The sequence below is a fragment of the Bombina bombina genome, chromosome 3 (assembly GCF_027579735.1).
Source record: "Bombina bombina isolate aBomBom1 chromosome 3, aBomBom1.pri, whole genome shotgun sequence".
Classification (NCBI taxonomy): domain Eukaryota; kingdom Metazoa; phylum Chordata; class Amphibia; order Anura; family Bombinatoridae; genus Bombina; species Bombina bombina.
The window spans coordinates 70,603,175-70,621,590 of NC_069501.1; the positions used below are offsets into that span (position 1 = coordinate 70,603,175).

At 36.2% G+C, this 18,416-nt stretch overlaps 1 protein-coding gene across 2 annotated transcripts in view; it reads right to left on the minus strand.

Annotated features, from left to right (window-relative positions):
• Window positions 1-18,416, minus strand: part of STYXL2 (serine/threonine/tyrosine interacting like 2) — a 167,389-nt gene that overhangs the window by 34,452 nt on the left and 114,521 nt on the right. For both annotated transcript variants that reach the window (XM_053705863.1, XM_053705864.1), the window contains exon 3: window positions 18,133-18,227. In XM_053705863.1, the coding sequence (XP_053561838.1) occupies window positions 18,133-18,227 (95 nt within the window). The remainder of the gene's footprint in view (window positions 1-18,132; window positions 18,228-18,416) is intronic.

Below are 18,416 nucleotides of genomic sequence, written 5' to 3' on the forward strand. Positions count from 1 at the left end.
TTGCCTGCCTGCCAGCGTGTGTGCCAGGCCCACTTGCCAACTAGTGCCACCAATCATATTTGTTATAACAGTAGTGTAAATATTTAAAAAAAAAACTTTTTTTGACTGTGAAACATCAGTCTACTAGTGTAATCTAATTGAAGTTGCCTGCCTGCCAGCGTGTGTGCCAGGCCCACTTGCCAAGTTAGTGCCACCACTCATATTTGTTATAACAGTAGTGTAAATATTTTAACAAAAAGCTTTTTTGACTGTGTAACATCAGTCTGCTAGTGTAATCTAATTGAAGTTGCCTGCCTGCCAGCGTGTGTGCCAGGCCCACTTGCCAAGTTAGTGCCACCACTCATATTTGTTATAACAGTAGTGTAAATATTTTAACAAAAAACTTTTTTGACTGTGAAACATCAGTCTGCTAGTGTAATCTAATTGCAGTTGCCTGCCTGCCAGCGTGTGTGCCAGGCCCACTTGCCAACTAGTGCCACCAATCATATTTGTTATAACAGTAGTGTAAATATTTAAAAAAAATATTTTTTGACTGTGAAACATCAGTCTGCTAGTGTAATCTAATTGAAGTTGCCTGCCTGCCATTAGTGTAAATTTTTTGTAAATTTTTTTTTACATCAGTCTGCTAGTGTTATTTAATTGCAGTTGCCTGCCTGCCAGCGTGTGTGCCAGGCCCACTTGCCAACTAGTGCCACCAATCATATTTGTTATAACAGTAGTGTAAATATTTTTTAAAAAAATTTTTTTGACTGTGAAACATCAGTCTGCTAGTGTAATCTAATTGAAGTTGCCTGCCTGCCATTAGTGTAAATTTTTTGTAATTTTTTTTTTACATCAGTCTGCTAGTGTTATTTAATTGCAGTTGCCTGCCTGCCTGCCAGCGTGTGTGCCAGGCCCACTTGCCAACTAGTGCCACCAATCATATTTGTTATAATAGTAGTGTAAATATTTTTTAAAAAAACTTTTTTGACTGGGAAACATCAGTCTGCTAGTGTAATCTAATTGAAGTTGCCTGCCTGCCAGCGTGTGTGCCAGGCCCACTTGCCAAGTTAGTGGCACCACTCATATTTGTTGTAACAGTAGTGTAAATATATAAAAAAAAACTTTTTTGACTGTGAAACATCAGTCTGCTAGTGCAATCTAATTGCAGTTGCCTGCCTGCCAGCGTGTGTGCCAGGCCCACTTGCCAACTAGTGCCACCAATCATATTTGTTATAACAGTAGTGTAAATATTTTTTTAAAAAAACTTTTTTTGACTGTGAAACATCAGTCTACTAGTGTAATCTAATTGAAGTTGCCTGCCTGCCAGCGTGTGTGCCAGGCCCACTTGCCAAGTTAGTGCCACCACTCATATTTGTTATAACAGTAGTGTAAATATTTTAACAAAAAGCTTTTTTGACTGTGTAACATCAGTCTGCTAGTGTAATCTAATTGCAGTTGCCTGCCTGCCAGCATGTGTGCCAGGCCCACTTGCCAACTAGTGCCACCAATCATATTTGTTATAACAGTAGAGTAAATATTTAAAAAAATATTTTTTGACTGTGAAACATCAGTCTGCTAGTGTAATCTAATTGAAGTTGCCTGCCATTAGTGTAAATTTTTTAAAATGTTTTTTTACATCAGTCTGCTAGTGTAATCTAATTGAAGTTGCCTGCCTGCCAGTGTGTGTGCCCGGCCCACTTGCCAAGTTAGTGCCACCACTCATATTTGTTATAACAGTAGTGTAAATATTTTAACGAAAAATCTTTTTTGACTGTGAAACATCAGTCTGCTAGTGTAATATAATTGAAGTTGCCTGCCTGCCTGCCATTAGTGTAAATTTTTTAAATTTTTTTTTTTACATCAGTCTGCTAGTGTTATTTCATTGCAGTTGCCTGCCTGCCAGCGTGTGTGCCAGGCCCACTTGCCAACTAGTGCCACCAATCATATTTGTTATAACAGTAGTGTAAATATTTAAAAAAAAAAAACTTTTTTGACTGTGAAACATCAGTCTGCTAGTGTAATCTAATTGAAGTTGCCTGCCTGCCAGCGTGTGTGCCAGGCCCACTTGCCAAGTTAGTGGCACCACTCATATTTGTTGTAACAGTAGTGTAAATATATAAAAAAAAACTTTTTTGACTGTGAAACATCAGTCTGCTAGTGCAATCTAATTGCAGTTGCCTGCCTGCCAGCGTGTGTGCCAGGCCCACTTGCCAACTAGTGCCACCAATCATATTTGTTATAACAGTAGTGTAAATATTTAAAAAAAACGTTTTTGACTGTGAAACATCAGTCTGCTAGAGTAATCTAATTGAAGTTGCCTGCCTGCCAGTGTGTGTGCCAGGCCCACTTGCCAAGTTAGTGCCACCACTCATATTTGTTATAACAGTAGTGTAAATATTTTAACAAAAAACTTTTTTGACTGTGAAACATCAGTCTGCTAGTGTAATCTAATTGCAGTTGCCTGCCTGCCAGCGTGTGTGCCAGGCCCACTTGCCAACTAGTGCCACCAATCATATTTGTTATAACAGTAGTGTAAATATTTTAAAAAAATCTTTTTTGACTGTGAAACATCAGTCTGCTAGTGTAATCTAATTGAAATTGCCTGCCTGCCTGCCATTAGTGTAAATTTTGTTAATTTTTTTTTTACATCAGTCTGCTAGTGTTATTTATTTGCAGTTGCCTGCCTGCCAGCGTGTGTGCCAGGCCCACTTGCCAACTAGTGCCACCAATCATATTTGTTATAACAGTAGTGTAAATATTTTTAAAAAATCTTTTTTGACTGGGAAACATCAGTCTGCTAGTGTAATCTAATTGAAGTTGCCTGCCTGCCAGCGTGTGTGCCCGGCCCACTTGCCAAGTTAGTGCCACCACTCATATTTGTTATAACAGTAGTGTAAATATTTTAACGAAAAATCTTTTTTGACTGTGAAACATCAGTCTGCTAGTGTAATATAATTGAAGTTGCCTGCCTGCCTGCCATTAGTGTAAATTTTTAAAAAAAAATTTTTTACATCAGTCTGCTAGTGTTATTTCATTGCAGTTGCCTGCCTGCCAGCGTGTGTGCCAGGCCCACTTGCCAACTAGTGCCACCAATCATATTTGTTATAACAGTAGTGTAAATATTTAAAAAAAAAAACTTTTTTGACTGTGAAACATCAGTCTGCTAGTGTAATCTAATTGAAGTTGCCTGCCTGCCAGCGTGTGTGCCAGGCCCACTTGCCAAGTTAGTGGCACCACTCATATTTGTTGTAACAGTAGTGTAAATATATAAAAAAAAACTTTTTTGACTGTGAAACATCAGTCTGCTAGTGCAATCTAATTGCAGTTGCCTGCCTGCCAGCGTGTGTGCCAGGCCCACTTGCCAACTAGTGCCACCAATCATATTTGTTATAACAGTAGTGTAAATATTTAAAAAAAACGTTTTTGACTGTGAAACATCAGTCTGCTAGAGTAATCTAATTGAAGTTGCCTGCCTGCCAGTGTGTGTGCCAGGCCCACTTGCCAAGTTAGTGCCACCACTCATATTTGTTATAACAGTAGTGTAAATATTTTAACAAAAAACTTTTTTGACTGTGAAACATCAGTCTGCTAGTGTAATCTAATTGCAGTTGCCTGCCTGCCAGCGTGTGTGCCAGGCCCACTTGCCAACTAGTGCCACCAATCATATTTGTTATAACAGTAGTGTAAATATTTAAAAAAAATCTTTTTTGACTGTGAAACATCAGTCTGCTAGTGTAATCTAATTGAAATTGCCTGCCTGCCTGCCTGCCATTAGTGTAAATTTTGTTAAATTTTTTTTTACATCAGTCTGCTAGTGTTATTTATTTGCAGTTGCCTGCCTGCCAGCGTGTGTGCCAGGCCCACTTGCCAACTAGTGCCACCAATCATATTTGTTATAACAGTAGTGTAAATATTTTTAAAAAATCTTTTTTGACTGGGAAACATCAGTCTGCTAGTGTAATCTAATTGAAGTTGCCTGCCTGCCAGCGTGTGTGCCCGGCCCACTTGCCAAGTTAGTGCCACCACTCATATTTGTTATAACAGTAGTGTAAATATTTTAACGAAAAATCTTTTTTGACTGTGAAACATCAGTCTGCTAGTGTAATATAATTGAAGTTGCCTGCCTGCCATTAGTGTAAATTTTTTAAAAAATTTTTTTTACATCAGTCTGCTAGTGTTATTTCATTGCAGTTGCCTGCCTGCCAGCGTGTGTGCCAGGCCCACTTGCCAACTAGTGCCACCAATCATATTTGTTATAACAGTAGTGTAAATATTTAAAAAAAAAAACTTTTTTGACTGTGAAACATCAGTCTGCTAGTGTAATCTAATTGAAGTTGCCTGCCTGCCAGCGTGTGTGCCAGGCCCACTTGCCAAGTTAGTGGCACCACTCATATTTGTTGTAACAGTAGTGTAAATATATAAAAAAAAACTTTTTTGACTGTGAAACATCAGTCTGCTAGTGCAATCTAATTGCAGTTGCCTGCCTGCCAGCGTGTGTGCCAGGCCCACTTGCCAACTAGTGCCACCAATCATATTTGTTATAACAGTAGTGTAAATATTTAAAAAAAAATCTTTTTTGACTGTGAAACATCAGTCTGCTAGTGTAATCTAATTGAAGTTGCCTGCCTGCCATTAGTGTAAAAATTTTTTAATTTTTTTTTTACATCAGTCTGCTAGTGTTATTTAATTGCAGTTGCCTGCCAGCGTGTGTGCCAGGCCCACTTGCCAACTAGTGCCACCAATCATATTTGTTATAACAGTAGTGTAAACATTTAAAAAAAAAACTTTTTTGACTGTGAAACATCAGTCTGCTAGTGTAATCTAATTGCAGTTGCCTGCCTGCCAGCGTGTGTGCCAGGCCCACTTGCTAACTAGTGCCACCAATCATATTTGTTATAACAGTAGTGTAAATATTTAAAAAAAAATCTTTTTTGACTGTGAAATATCAGTCTGCTAGTGTAATCTAATTGAAGTTGCCTGCCTGCCATTAGTGTAAATTTTTTTTACATTTTTTTTTACATCAGTCTGCTAGTGTTATTTAATTGCAGTTGCCTGCCTGCCAGCATGTGTGCCAGGCCCACTTGCCAACTAGTGCCACCAATCATATTTGTTATAACAGTAGTGTAAATATTTTTTTAAAAAAACTTTTTTGACTCGGAAACATCAGTCTGCTAGTGTAATCTAATTGAAGTTGCCTGCCTGCGTGTGTGCCAGGCCCACTTGCCAAGTTAGTGGCACCACTCATATTTGTTATAAAAGTAGTGTAAATATTTTAACAAAAAACTTTTTTGACTGTGAAACATCAGTCTGCTAGTGTAATCTAATTGCAGGTGCCTGCCTGCCAGTGTGTGTGCCAGGCCCACTTGCCAATTAGTGCCACCAATCATATTTGTTATAACAGTAGTGTAAATATTTAAAAAAAATCTTTTTTTACTGTGAAACATCAGTCTGCTAGTGTAATCTAATTGAAGTTGCCTGCCTGCCATTAGTGTAAATTTTTTTTAATTTTTTTTTTTACATCAGTCTGCTAGTGTTATTTAATTGCAGTTGCCAGCGTGTGTGCCAGGCCCACTTGCCAACTAGTGCCACCAATCATATTTGTTATAACAGTAGTGTAAATATTTAAAAAAAAAACTTTTTTGACTGTGAAACATCAGTCTGCTAGTGTAATCTAATTGAAGTTGCCTGCCTGCCAGCGTGTGTGCCAGGCCCACTTGCCAAGTTAGTGGCACCACTCATATTTGTTATAACAGTAGTGTAAATATTTTAACAAAAAACTTTTTTGACTGTGAAACATCAGTCTGCTAGTGCAATCTAATTGCAGTTGCCTGCCTGCCAGCGTGTGTGCCAGGCCCACTTGCCAACTAGTGCCACCAATCATATTTGTTATAACAGTAGTGTAAATATTTAAAAAAAATCTTTTTTGACTGTGAAACATGAGTCAGCTAGTGTAATCTAATTGAAGTTGCCTGCCTGCCAGCGTGTGTGCCAGGCCCACTTGCCAGGTTACTGGCACCACTCATATTTGTTATAACAGTAGTGTAAATATTTTAACAAAAAACTTTTTTGACTGTGAAACATCAGTCTGCTAGTGTAATCTAATTGCAGTTGCCTGCCTGCCAGCGTGTGTGCCAGGCCCACTTGCCAACTAGTGCCACCAATCATATTTGTTATAACAGTAGTGTAAATATTTTAAAAAAATCTTTTTTGACTGTGAAACATCCGTCTGCTAGTGTACTCTAATTGAAGTTGCCTGCCTGCCAGCATGTGTGCCAGGCCCACTTGCCAAGTTAGTGCCACCACTCATATTTGTTATAACAGTAGTGTAAATATTAAAAAAAAAAATCTTTTTTGACTGTGAAACATCAGTCAGCTAGTGTAATCTAATTGAAGTTGCCTGCCTGCCAGCGTGTGTGCCAGGCCCACTTGCCAGGTTACTGGCACCACTCATATTTGTTATAACAGTAGTGTAAATATTTTAACAAAAAACTTTTTTGACTGTGAAACATCAGTCTGCTAGTGTAATCTAATTGCAGTTGCCTGCCTGCCAGCGTGTGTGCCAGGCCCACTTGCCAACTAGTGCCACCAATCATATTTGCTATAACAGTAGTGTAAATATTTAAAAAAAAAATATTTTTTGACTGTGAAACATCAGTCTGCTAGTGTAATCTAATTGAAGTTGCCTGCCTGCCAGCGTGTGTGCCAGGCCCACAAATATATATTGCATCTATTGATCTATGTAATTCGTATCTATCAAATGTATATTGCATCTATTGATCTATGTAAATCGTATCTATCAAATGTTTATTGCATCTATTGATCTATGTAATTTGTATCTATCAAATGTATATTGCATCTATTAATCTATGTAATTCGTATCTATCAAATGTATATTGCATCTGTTGATCTATGTAATTCGTATCTATCAAATGTATATTGCATCTATTGATCTATGTAATTCGTATCGATCAAATGTATTTTGCATCTATTGATCTATGTAATTCGTATCTATCAAATGTATGTTGCATCTATTTATCTATGTAATTCGTATCTATCAAATGTATATTGCATCTATTGATCTATGTCATTTGTATCTATCATATGTATATTGCATCTATTGATCTATGTAATTCATATCTATGAAATGTATATTGCATCTATTGATCTATGTAATTCGTATCTATCATATGTATATTGCATCTATTGAGCTATGTAATCTATGTATCTATCTATCAAATCTATCTATCTCGTGGTTGTGCAAATGGACTGTTTGCGGTTGTTTGCGGTGCGTTACACGTGGGGTTTGGTCTGTCACTGTGAAGCGGGCGTAACCCTTACACTACCTGATCGATACAACATCATACCTGATGTTTTAAAGCAGGTTATTCCAAACAATTTAGGAATGTTAGGTGATTTAGGCCCTTTATGGATTAAAACCAGACTCTGCATCAGCTATGTAATTTTCCATGGGAGTTTTGCCATGGATCCCCCTCCGGCATGCCACAGTCCAGGTGTTAGTCCCCCTGAAACAACTTTTCCATCACTATTGTGGCCAGAAAGAGTCCCTGTTGGTTTTAAAGTTCGCCTGCCTATTGAAGTCAATGGCGGTTCGCCCGGTTCGCCCGTTCGCGAACAGTTGCGGAAGTTCGAGTCCGCTGTTCGCGAACCAAAATTTTTAGGTTCGCGACATCACTAATTGTAAATACCATATTATACTACTGGCACACACAGGCGCCCCTTCTGTCTCCTTTGCCTATCCAGATATTGGGATTCTTTGTTCCGGTTTTCCAAGACTGAACAGTGAGCTGGGTTGCTGCAAAATATCCAGCCTGCTTCTAATAGCACTGTCTGAGTGCTCCTCACAAATGTGAGTACCCTGATTAGGGTCTTATCTGGGTTATTTCCATTGTGTTACTGTTACACACATGCGCCTCTCTTGTTTCCTGTATCTTTCTAGATTCCATGACATCTTTTTGTGAGGAGAGAGCAGCCTTTTATCAAATATATGTATTATCTGGGTCATATCAGGTAGACTTTCCGATATAAGTGCAAAATTACACCAAGAGACTCACGATCATTTTTGAATATGTTTATGTACATTTTTAATATGACTGTCATTTAAATTTGTTTTTATAGGTAGTATCAAACTAAAACGTTACATATATATACAGGTTTGTTGTTACAGGTAGATCGCTACCATTTATTTATACATAGATATATCGATATATGCACACATTGCATCAGACTTTTATAGCGCCCCCTATCTTGAGTCAGACATCAGTTAAATTGCAAAGTTGTTAAACTACACATAATCAACATTTTATATCACAATCTTTAGATGTTAACTGTTCCTTTAAGCTAAAGTTTAACTTTTTTGTAAGGGATATGAAACCCCAAAATTTTCTTTGTGATTCAGACAGAGCAGACAATTTAAAAAAAAAGTTTACTTCTATTATCAAATTTGCTTCGTTCCCATGGTATTCTTTCTTGAAGAGATACCTAGGTAGGCATATGGAGCACTATGTGGCAGAAAATAGCGCTGCCATCTAGTGCTCTTGTATATGCTTACATCCCTGCTTTTCGACAAAAGATACCAAGAGAACAAAAACAAAATGACAATAGAAGTAAAACACAAAATTGTTTAATATTGCATGCTGAATCATGAAAGAAAGATTTTGGGTTTCATATCCCTTTAAAACCTTTGCAGGGGATAATATTTTGTTACCAGCAAGCACTCATGCACTATGAAAATGCAAATCAGCCGTGCCGGTTAACGCAGCTGCTGCAGACATAAAATGATATATGCAAATATAATGATTTCAGAAGTTATGAGATGACGTAAATTAGGCACTTGTACCAATTATAATCTTTTTCATATATAAATTATAATAAAAGGAAATAAAACTGGTTTATGGATCCTCTATTCAACGATATAGGTTAAATAAAGAAGAATTTATAGATTTACCGAGCTATAGTGACACACATCTATAGCTGGAAGACTGTGACCATCTACATAGCTTTTATATCTCATAAGGTCACTCAACAAAAGTCATCACAATGAATCTTAAATGTCCCTGTTGGTTCTTTATTTCTTTCACTTTACTTCACTCTTTCTGATATTATCTCACTGTATGAAGCATTTCCGTCTGTGAAAACCTATTAGCGCTCTGAATTCTATCCTCTGCCAGTGGCCTAACATCTAAGGTCATCGTAGCACAGATGCTATGGGAAATGTTCTGTTGGAATGAAGCAGAAAAAAAGCTGTGAGATGGAATAGATAGTGTGATATCTTATTGGGCCAGTTCAGAGATGAATTTACAACTTTCTGAGTTGCTTTGACAGAAATGTTTAAGCCACAAGCTTTATGGCCCAAGCATAGCGTTGCCAGGTGTCCAGTATTTAACTGGACAGTATAGTATTTTAACAGGCAGTCTTAAATGTCCTCTGACTGGCAGCTACATTTTACATTGTACCTAAATCAGGGGTCAAGTCGAGCGGGAACGCATGGGAACGGAGTTCCTACACTATTTTTGCAGGAGGAACTAAGTTCCCTCTGGACAGAGAACAGAAACGCTTCAGTAAAAACACTACTGCTGCTGGTGGGGAGTAGTTAGAGCACATTTCGGTTAGAGGGATAGTAAGATCCTCAAGTAATGGACAGTAACACTTCCTACAATACACTAAATGCAAGCCTGTCAGCAGTCCTGCTGTGTGATCACCCCGTGATGTGTGTAACACATGGTGCTTACCTTTCTGTGTGGCTTGTTCTGGGGTTATTTAGCTCCCCTCAGCAGAAATAGAACTATTGCACCTTAAGTGGGTGAGACAGAGGATGGATTCTCAGGCCCAAAGGCAACCATTCAACCCTTCATTGTATTTAATTTGCTTTCAATAACCAAAGTGTATAGATTATATACATATAAATACAGTGTGTTTTTTAATATATAAAACAATATATATTGTGAGGGGGAGGGTGGAAGTCTTGGTGAGTTCCCACACTTTTTTTTGTATGACTTGACCCCTGACCTAAATGCCAGAACACTTGAAAGTGGTGCATCATTTGTTTAAAAAGCTGACAAGAAATTATCACAAGAAAAAAAAAGGAAGATACAGTATTTGACTTCAACATTTCCTCAGTAGCCACATCTTATTGTAAAGGGACATTAAGTATCCAATCAGAATGCCTGTCCTGGGGCTTTCAACAGGATTTGCTTCTGGCATTGCAGGCACGGTCACTTTATTTCCCTTCTTAGCTTAAACAAGCATTGTGCAGTAACTTTTTCCATCATTTTACCTGTTGGAGTGTATCAAATACCTCCTTTACCTTTAACATATATCAACCTCCTATTGGTGGCGGGAGAGATACGTACTTGAGTTTTTATTTTAAATTGCTTTCTCTAAATATTGACCATTGCATATATCAATAGATATGATAAGGAGGCCTTTGTGTGTATATATAGAGAGATCAAATAAAGAGGTCTGCGCTTTCTGCAACCTCAGCCCTTTTAGATGGGCATTTTTTTTTGGAGTGTATGTTTTTGTTTCCATTCACAGTGAAAACTGTGTTTTTAGTTTAATAAACAAATGGTTAAATTCTCAGTTAACCCCTAGATGCCCTTAGGACGTTCCATGCCGTTGTAAAAGCGATGGGCTTTAATGCCCTTACTAGGCAGGATCAGACTGATATGCTTCAGGAAAGTTTTCCTCTGTGAAAAGCAACAATTAGGCTAAAAGGGGCTGCTCACGGGTGCTAACTCACCAGAGAAAGAGATACTGAGCTGCAGTTCATTCCTCTTCGAGCGCTTCTCTTTATGTATGTATTTTTATGACCTGAAGATGGCATGGAATGGCCTAACTTTTTGCAGCATCCTGCTCCCTTCTGTTTACAAACACCAACTGAACCAACTGAGGGATGTGCCTAGCAACGCAGGCGGTCGCTCAGGAGCCAATCAGCTCCATTTTGAAGCACATGATCGCAGTGATGACCATGTGCTTCCTTTTTTGTTTACGATCTCAACTTGGACGGATAAGTTTGTGACAAAGGTTAATTGCCATTAAGAGGTTATTTGCTTTTTTTTAACTGTTAACCCCTTAACTTCTAAAGTCAGAGTACAACACGTCTGGCAATACAAAGTTGTTCCTAAACTGCATCTGAAGGGCAAAAATAAAAATAAATATTATCACCTCTTTAATGAATGGTTTTCTAAACTCAGCACTAATGCTCAGTTTACATTTGTGGTCATTAAAATGGCTGGTAACAGATTAACACCATCAGGCAGTTGATAAATTAAAGCACCAGGAGGTTGTTTTTGGTACCTGTTGAAGTTATCAGGAGATGAAGAACAGTACTTTGCACACAGGTTACATTAAGCCCATACATTATTTCTAGCTTGCCAAATGCTTTCATTAATGAACTGAGGCTACTGCTTTAGCGTGTGCTGTATCTGCTTTTGCACTGACTTTCTATCTGAATAAGTGCTTCCTTAATAGTTGTGCTCGCTACTCTACCAGCTTTCGCGCTCTACCACCTCACCTGATTTCCACCTGTAAGTAGGTGCTGAGTAGGTGCGTAGGTGGTTCCGTTTTTAGTTATTATGTGGCAAGTGACCCCCAAAACAATGTTGACCAAAAATTTCTATTGCAACATAATAACAAAGAGACTGCTGTTATATTTCTCAGACAGTATAATCTTTTGGAAGAGCCGACTGATACAGAACCGTGCCATAGTTATAGAGCTACCATGCAGGAAAATGGAGACAAAACAAAAAGGGAGGATTCTTCTTCATTTTACGTTGCCCACAAAAAGGATGCCAAACTACACTCTCAGTGAGAAGTGGTAATGTGTGTTTCCATTACACAGATTTAAATAGAAAACTTCATTGTAACCTCAGTTTATGTGATATTTTAGAACTTGTTTATTTTTTCGTCCTGGAGATGCAAACAAAAGTGGTGACTAACATGGTGGGAAAGTCTTCTGCAACCATAACAGGGAATTTGTACTGCTAGAGTCTCTGTTGAAGCAAGGGGTCAAATGGTCGGAAACAAAAAAATTCCCATTCAAATAGATAAAGCCAGTTTTGCAGGTAAACGCAAATAAAGCGATCTTGACTCAAGGCAAAATGAAAATTTTAAGGAATGTGAGAGGTATAAGTCAACAACTCTTTCAATCGCATCTAAATCATTTGTGCTGGAACATTTTAAGAAATAGTCTGAATGAAGATTTATTCATTTTATTATTAAATGACATGAAAACGGTATATCATTAAATTTGTTATTCATTTCATTATTTAAAAAAATATATATATATTTCTGTTTTTAAAACTGCTTTTGTTTTGGTTTTGTTATTTATTTAAACAAATAAATACGTACCAATGACACATGCATTTTTTTGAAAATGTGAAATGAGGAGGCTGGCCGGTAGAGCACACATTGAAATGTGAACTGAGCAGGTAGATCACACGCTAATGCAGTACTGAACTGAGTTTGCTTGTCTCTACTAGGTGTAAAGGGTCAAAATACCTTTATAACTAGTATTACCAAGGCCCCAATGTTCAAAACATCAACATTTTCAAAGAAAAGGGGCGTGGCGGGCGGTGATGTATCTCCCATAGAAGTCAAAGGGAGAGTCACCACCCGCATTGCCAACATTGACACTCGTCAGCATTTTTCTTCAGCTTGGTGGGGAGGGGCCCAATTTGAAGTGTGCCTACATGGCGCAGACAGTGCGCTCAATGAAACAACAAATATTTTCCATTTAAGCACACTCCAAATATGGCCTGTAGAACCTAAGTTTACTACACCTACGCTATCTACCTCAGCTATCAGCTGGCGAGACAAACATGGCCGCTACCCTCCACGCAACCTGCACTTACATGATTCGAACATATCGCACTGGTGTTGATATGTCCAAATCAAAGTGCAGCCTACCCCCAATAGCACGCCCCACTAACTCCCCCTGACCCCTGAACGCCTATACCTATGTCACATCTAATCTACACTCCCCCTGCTCCGCCTTACTGCCACCCATTGACTGCCTGTGTCAGAGGTAACCTACACAACCCCTCAACCGCCCAGCTAAATCCCCCTGACCGTCTACACCTACATCCCACCTAACACACCGAATTGCCAACAACATCCTAAAAGGCCGACTTTATCCTCTGCACTCTGCTTGATCGGCACCCCTTTTAAGATGTGCCAGAGCAGGACTCATTTCCAGTCCGATGTTCAGTTCCAGGAGCCCGGTCTAGGCCGGCAAGATTTTGTCAGCCCTCTGGTGATTACCACATCTCCTTGACAGAATATGCATTGTCTTTTACAATGTAGATTATTTAAAGTATTGCAGATATCTTAAAATGGATTTATTGTTTTTTGCTATTATTTTAAACATAAATAAATATTTGAAAATATATGTTTATGTTTAAAATAATAGAAAGCATCATTAAATACATTTTGGTCTATAGATATATATGATACATGAACATGACTATGCATATCATTTAAACATTGTCCCATAAACTGCCATAACCTAATACTAACTGTAGAAGCTAAGGCCCTACACATAAATATTCAATGTTTAAAATGATGCATTGTTATGTAGAATGCATAATGTTTAAATATTTGCATATAAATTAAAATGTAATTAATGTTTATTGCTGTGTTTATTATTTGTTATTGAAGACAATATAATTAATATTATACTTCTAAATAACCACATGCCTGTTATGTAAAAATATAATTTCATAATACTGACTACTGTAACATAAATATATATTAACATATATCAATGTCATCACTAATAAACACAACAAGATAATAAATACAATTTAATTTATATGCAATACTTAAAAATTAATATGCATTATACATGACTGCATACCATTTTAAACATTAAATATCAATCAAGGCAAGACTACATTACATCTACAATGTTTGAAAAAAAAATGCATGGTCATGTATAATGCATATTAGTTTAAGTATTGGATATAAATTAAAATGTAGATATTCTTGCTTTTTGTGTTTATTATCTTAAATATAAAAATATGTTTAAATATTTATTTATGTTATAAAACAGTTGCATTATAATTACAGTATTACATAACTGCATGCCTGTTATATAATAATACAATTGTAATACTAATGACTTCTGTAACATAAATATACATTTTAAAAACTATATTTATGTTTATAATATTAAACACAAAAAAAAACCCACATATTTATTTATATACAATACTTAAAGAATATGCATCATACATGAGAGTGCATAATATTTTAAACATTGAAGATAAATGCACTATTAACCCCTAAGCTGCCATAACCTATTCACCTAATCAACCCCCATACAGGTTTAGGGGTTGGTTAGGTGATTAAGGCCTACTAAATGCTAAACCAATAATTATCAACTAATCAACCCCTCATACAGGTAGGGGATGTGGTTAGGGGATTAAGGCCTAAACCGTCACCTCCCAATGCAAACTATAACTACACTAAGACCTAACCCCCCCCCCCCTCTAAACTAAACCCCCTAAGTTACATGAAAATAAAAAAACTAAGTTACAAGAAAATAAAAAAATATAATAAACAATATCCAAAATAAAAAAAACACCATTATACCTAACACTAATCTACATGCCCCATAAAACAACACCCAAAAAAAACAAAAAAACCTAACACTAAAATAAATTACAATAGACTTTAAAAGGGCCTTTAGTAGGGCATTGCCTAAAGATAATATACAATTTAACAAAATTGCATTTTATGACGAAGAATGGTAGGAGATTTGTTTTTGTTTTGTTTTTACAACAAGAGACTATTTTGAATATATGCACATATACAAAAATGCATGGTAATTACTTACTAATGAACATATATACAAATTATAATACGTTTTTCTCTACTTTAGAACTTTCAATTTGTATGCATTCCATTGAAAATAAACACAGTAGGTAAGGATGCCTTCTGTGCTAAAGAATTTAACAAGTATTTTTTTTTTTTGGATCAGTTTGGTAAAAAAAAATCATAAAAGGTCCCCATTTCTCCCCATTATCTCCCTTTTTTGTAGATATACCTAATTTCCTTTGATGTTGCAATTTTCTGATGATATTATCTAAAAAAACATTTCTACATTCAGCAATGTGCAAGGATTCCGTTGTTAAATGACAGTTGCGCAAGATATCACAAAGGAAAATGAAGCAATGTCACAATATATATCAGTGAATAATTATAATATAAAATAATTGATGTTAGCAATTACTGACCTCATTACAGTCTTTCAACCACATCACAGTTTTTCTTGATGCCCAGTTTGCTGCTATCTATAACATTTATTGCCCTGACACATATTACACTGCACAGATTTGTTCTCAAGGTCACTACCTTCTATTCGCCTAGGCCAGAATCTGTAGTAGGCAATTACAGCAAAAGCTATATCATCCGACACTTAACTATCCGAAATCTTCTAGTACTCATCTTCTGCTGTAAATGACAATGCAATATAAATTACCTACCATGTCTGACTTTAACTTGTTGGCTGCTGGGCGAGTATTGCATTCTTCACTGGCAACCAATGGTTAAAGGTCTAAAAATAGCATTTTTGTGCAAAGTAACAAACTCTCTTGTTTACGTGTAAGCAATATTTTATATGAGATGTGGTTCAGTAGGTGTAAAAGAGATTCAGGCTCTCAAAAACACAATAATCATCAATAGCACATACTCTAAAGTGTAGTTACATTACTAAGCCGCCCTGGCAGTTGCGCTTCCACTAAGGGATAGATTATGAGTGGAGCCTCAAATTTAATACTCATCGGGTTAGCACGACTTCAGAGTCCTCATTAACTGTTATACAAGACAAAAAAGTTGCACAAAACACATCAAAACACATTTAAAAGTACAGCAACACTCATAAAAACACTGATAAAAAATGTTTTAAAAAAATTTATTAAAAAGTTGCATTAAAAAGTTATAAGGGCTCAAAGATATGAGGTCTCAGGTGTTGGGAAAAAAAGGGGAATGGAAAGGGCTTTATCATAGAGATACATACAAAAATGTCTAAATATGTATACGAAGGTATGTATATATACGTATATACTATATATATATATATATGGGTTGCACCGATACCATTTTTTTATGACTGAGTACAAGTACCGATACTTGTTTTCAAATACTCGCCGATACCAATTACCGATAAAAAAATTACTTTTTTTTTAATGTCATGTGACAGTTTACCAAGCACAATACAGACTAATTATTTAAGATTCCTTCTTTATAATTATAAAGGGTTGTAATTCAAAAGACAATATGAAATAATAAAAAAGTTCACTGAACATGTTTATAAATAAAAAAATATTACAATAAAATATTAAATTTAAAGGGGTGATACAATTGGGTTGTAGGGCTGTAATATAACATCAATCTGACATTTGTATGGAGGTTCAACTCTAAGTTGAACAGTCTTTCACTTTCCACACTACTGCATGGGGCAGAAAGATATTTTTGGGCCATTTTAGCCAGAGCTGGAAATCTGTTTATTAACTGCCCAGTACTTCAGGGGTTTGTCTGAACGAGGTATAGTGATCTCTCCTACAATAATACAAATAACAGCAATTTGTATTGTCAGAACAGTAGTAAACAATTTTTAGTTTAGTCTCCACTCCAGTTTAAAATGAAATGGGAACATGCAGTTTGAAAAAACGCCACAAGATAGCATATGGGTAGGAAGTAGAGGTATCGGTTTAAGTACCTGTGCATTTGCACGAGTACAAGTACTCATGCAAATACTTGGTATCGGTACCTAAGTTGAAGTACAATAAGCAAATAAGGATATGCACTCTCAGGATTTGTGAAAAAAACAGCTCAAAATGTATTGATGTTTCGGGGTCACAGTTAACCCCGTCTTCAGAACTGAAGAAGGGGTTAACTATGACCCCAAAACGTCAATAAATTTTTACCTGTTTTTTTCACAAATCCTGAGAGTGCATATCCTTATTTGCTTATTGTACTTCAACTTAGTGGATGTATATATATATGTTTATATATGTGATGTACAAATGTATTTATGTGTTTTACTGTGTATATTTATTGTATATTTCACATTCCAATGTTCTTCACATAAAGGATAATGTCCATTTTATTGCAAATAAATATAGCTATATATATGTGTATACATCTTTACTATTATATCTATTCCTATAGATATAAAGGTATAGATATGTATAGATATGTATTTTACATGAACAGTATCAGATATATATAGAAATACATATTTAATTTAAAAAAGTACATTATTTTCTATGTGAAGAACATAGAAATGTAAAACATGCATTTTGCGATTTAGATTTTAACGCTGTCGAGTTAGTGCACATGAAAACGTAGTAATCTTAAGGCGCATTATTGTAATATTACCTAGAAAATATTAAAAAATTATTAAAAAAATATTAAAAATTATACTGTAAACTATTTTAAATAATAACCCATAATAACCCATATCTATATTTTTGACAGTATGTTTCATAATTTTTTTAGAATTTTTATAAATTTTTACAAATATTTTCTATGCAATATTTCAACAACACGCAATGCAATCAGCAGCGCTAGTGCACATCTGAGTCCTGAAACTAGCGCTGCTGATTGGATCAGCAACAAATTCAGCTGATTCAATCCGAGTCCCGAACGGAACATCTACTGTGTGTTTAAACCCTTTGCGGAATTTTGCCCATGTACCAATATTACGGCTACTATTATATCACAACTTAGATATTAAATGGCTGCAAGTTACCATTTACATAATGTGTCACACAAAGTTGTAATTTGAGTGTGCAAACTCCTGTTATCACCTTGAATTGCCAGGGAGGCAGCAACACATTGCTTTGCAATTTACTGCAGCCTTTTCTGGAATAAAAGGGGTTAAATCTAACTGTAATCCTGCAAAGTCCTCACTTAGCTGTCAGCAAAATAGGTTGCAATAATATTATAGGCAGCAAAGTCTCAGTATAGACTAAATGATATTGCTGCCCAGAAGCTGCAGACAGATACCAAAAGCAGCTGGAAATAAGCATTCCATGTATTTATTATTTTAAAAATTATTAAAGAAGATATTTTACTGGAAAAAAAGATGTTTTCTGATATTTCTATTGTTTATGTCTTTGGTACCTTCATTTATGATCTGTTTGGCAGCAATAGCAGATGACAGGTGTATAGGTTCCATAAAGATGCTCTCTGTGTATGCGTCTGATACCATTGAGAAGCTGGGGACAAAAACACATGAATTGGTTAAGTTTAGATGTTTGTGACAGTTGAATAAGAAATACCAAATCATGAAAAACCACAGACACTGACACGTAATGCTGTTTTTTTTATAGAAACGAATAGTAATTGATTATAGAAACTTGTTAATGGGATATAAAACCCAATTTTATTCTTTCATGATTAAGATA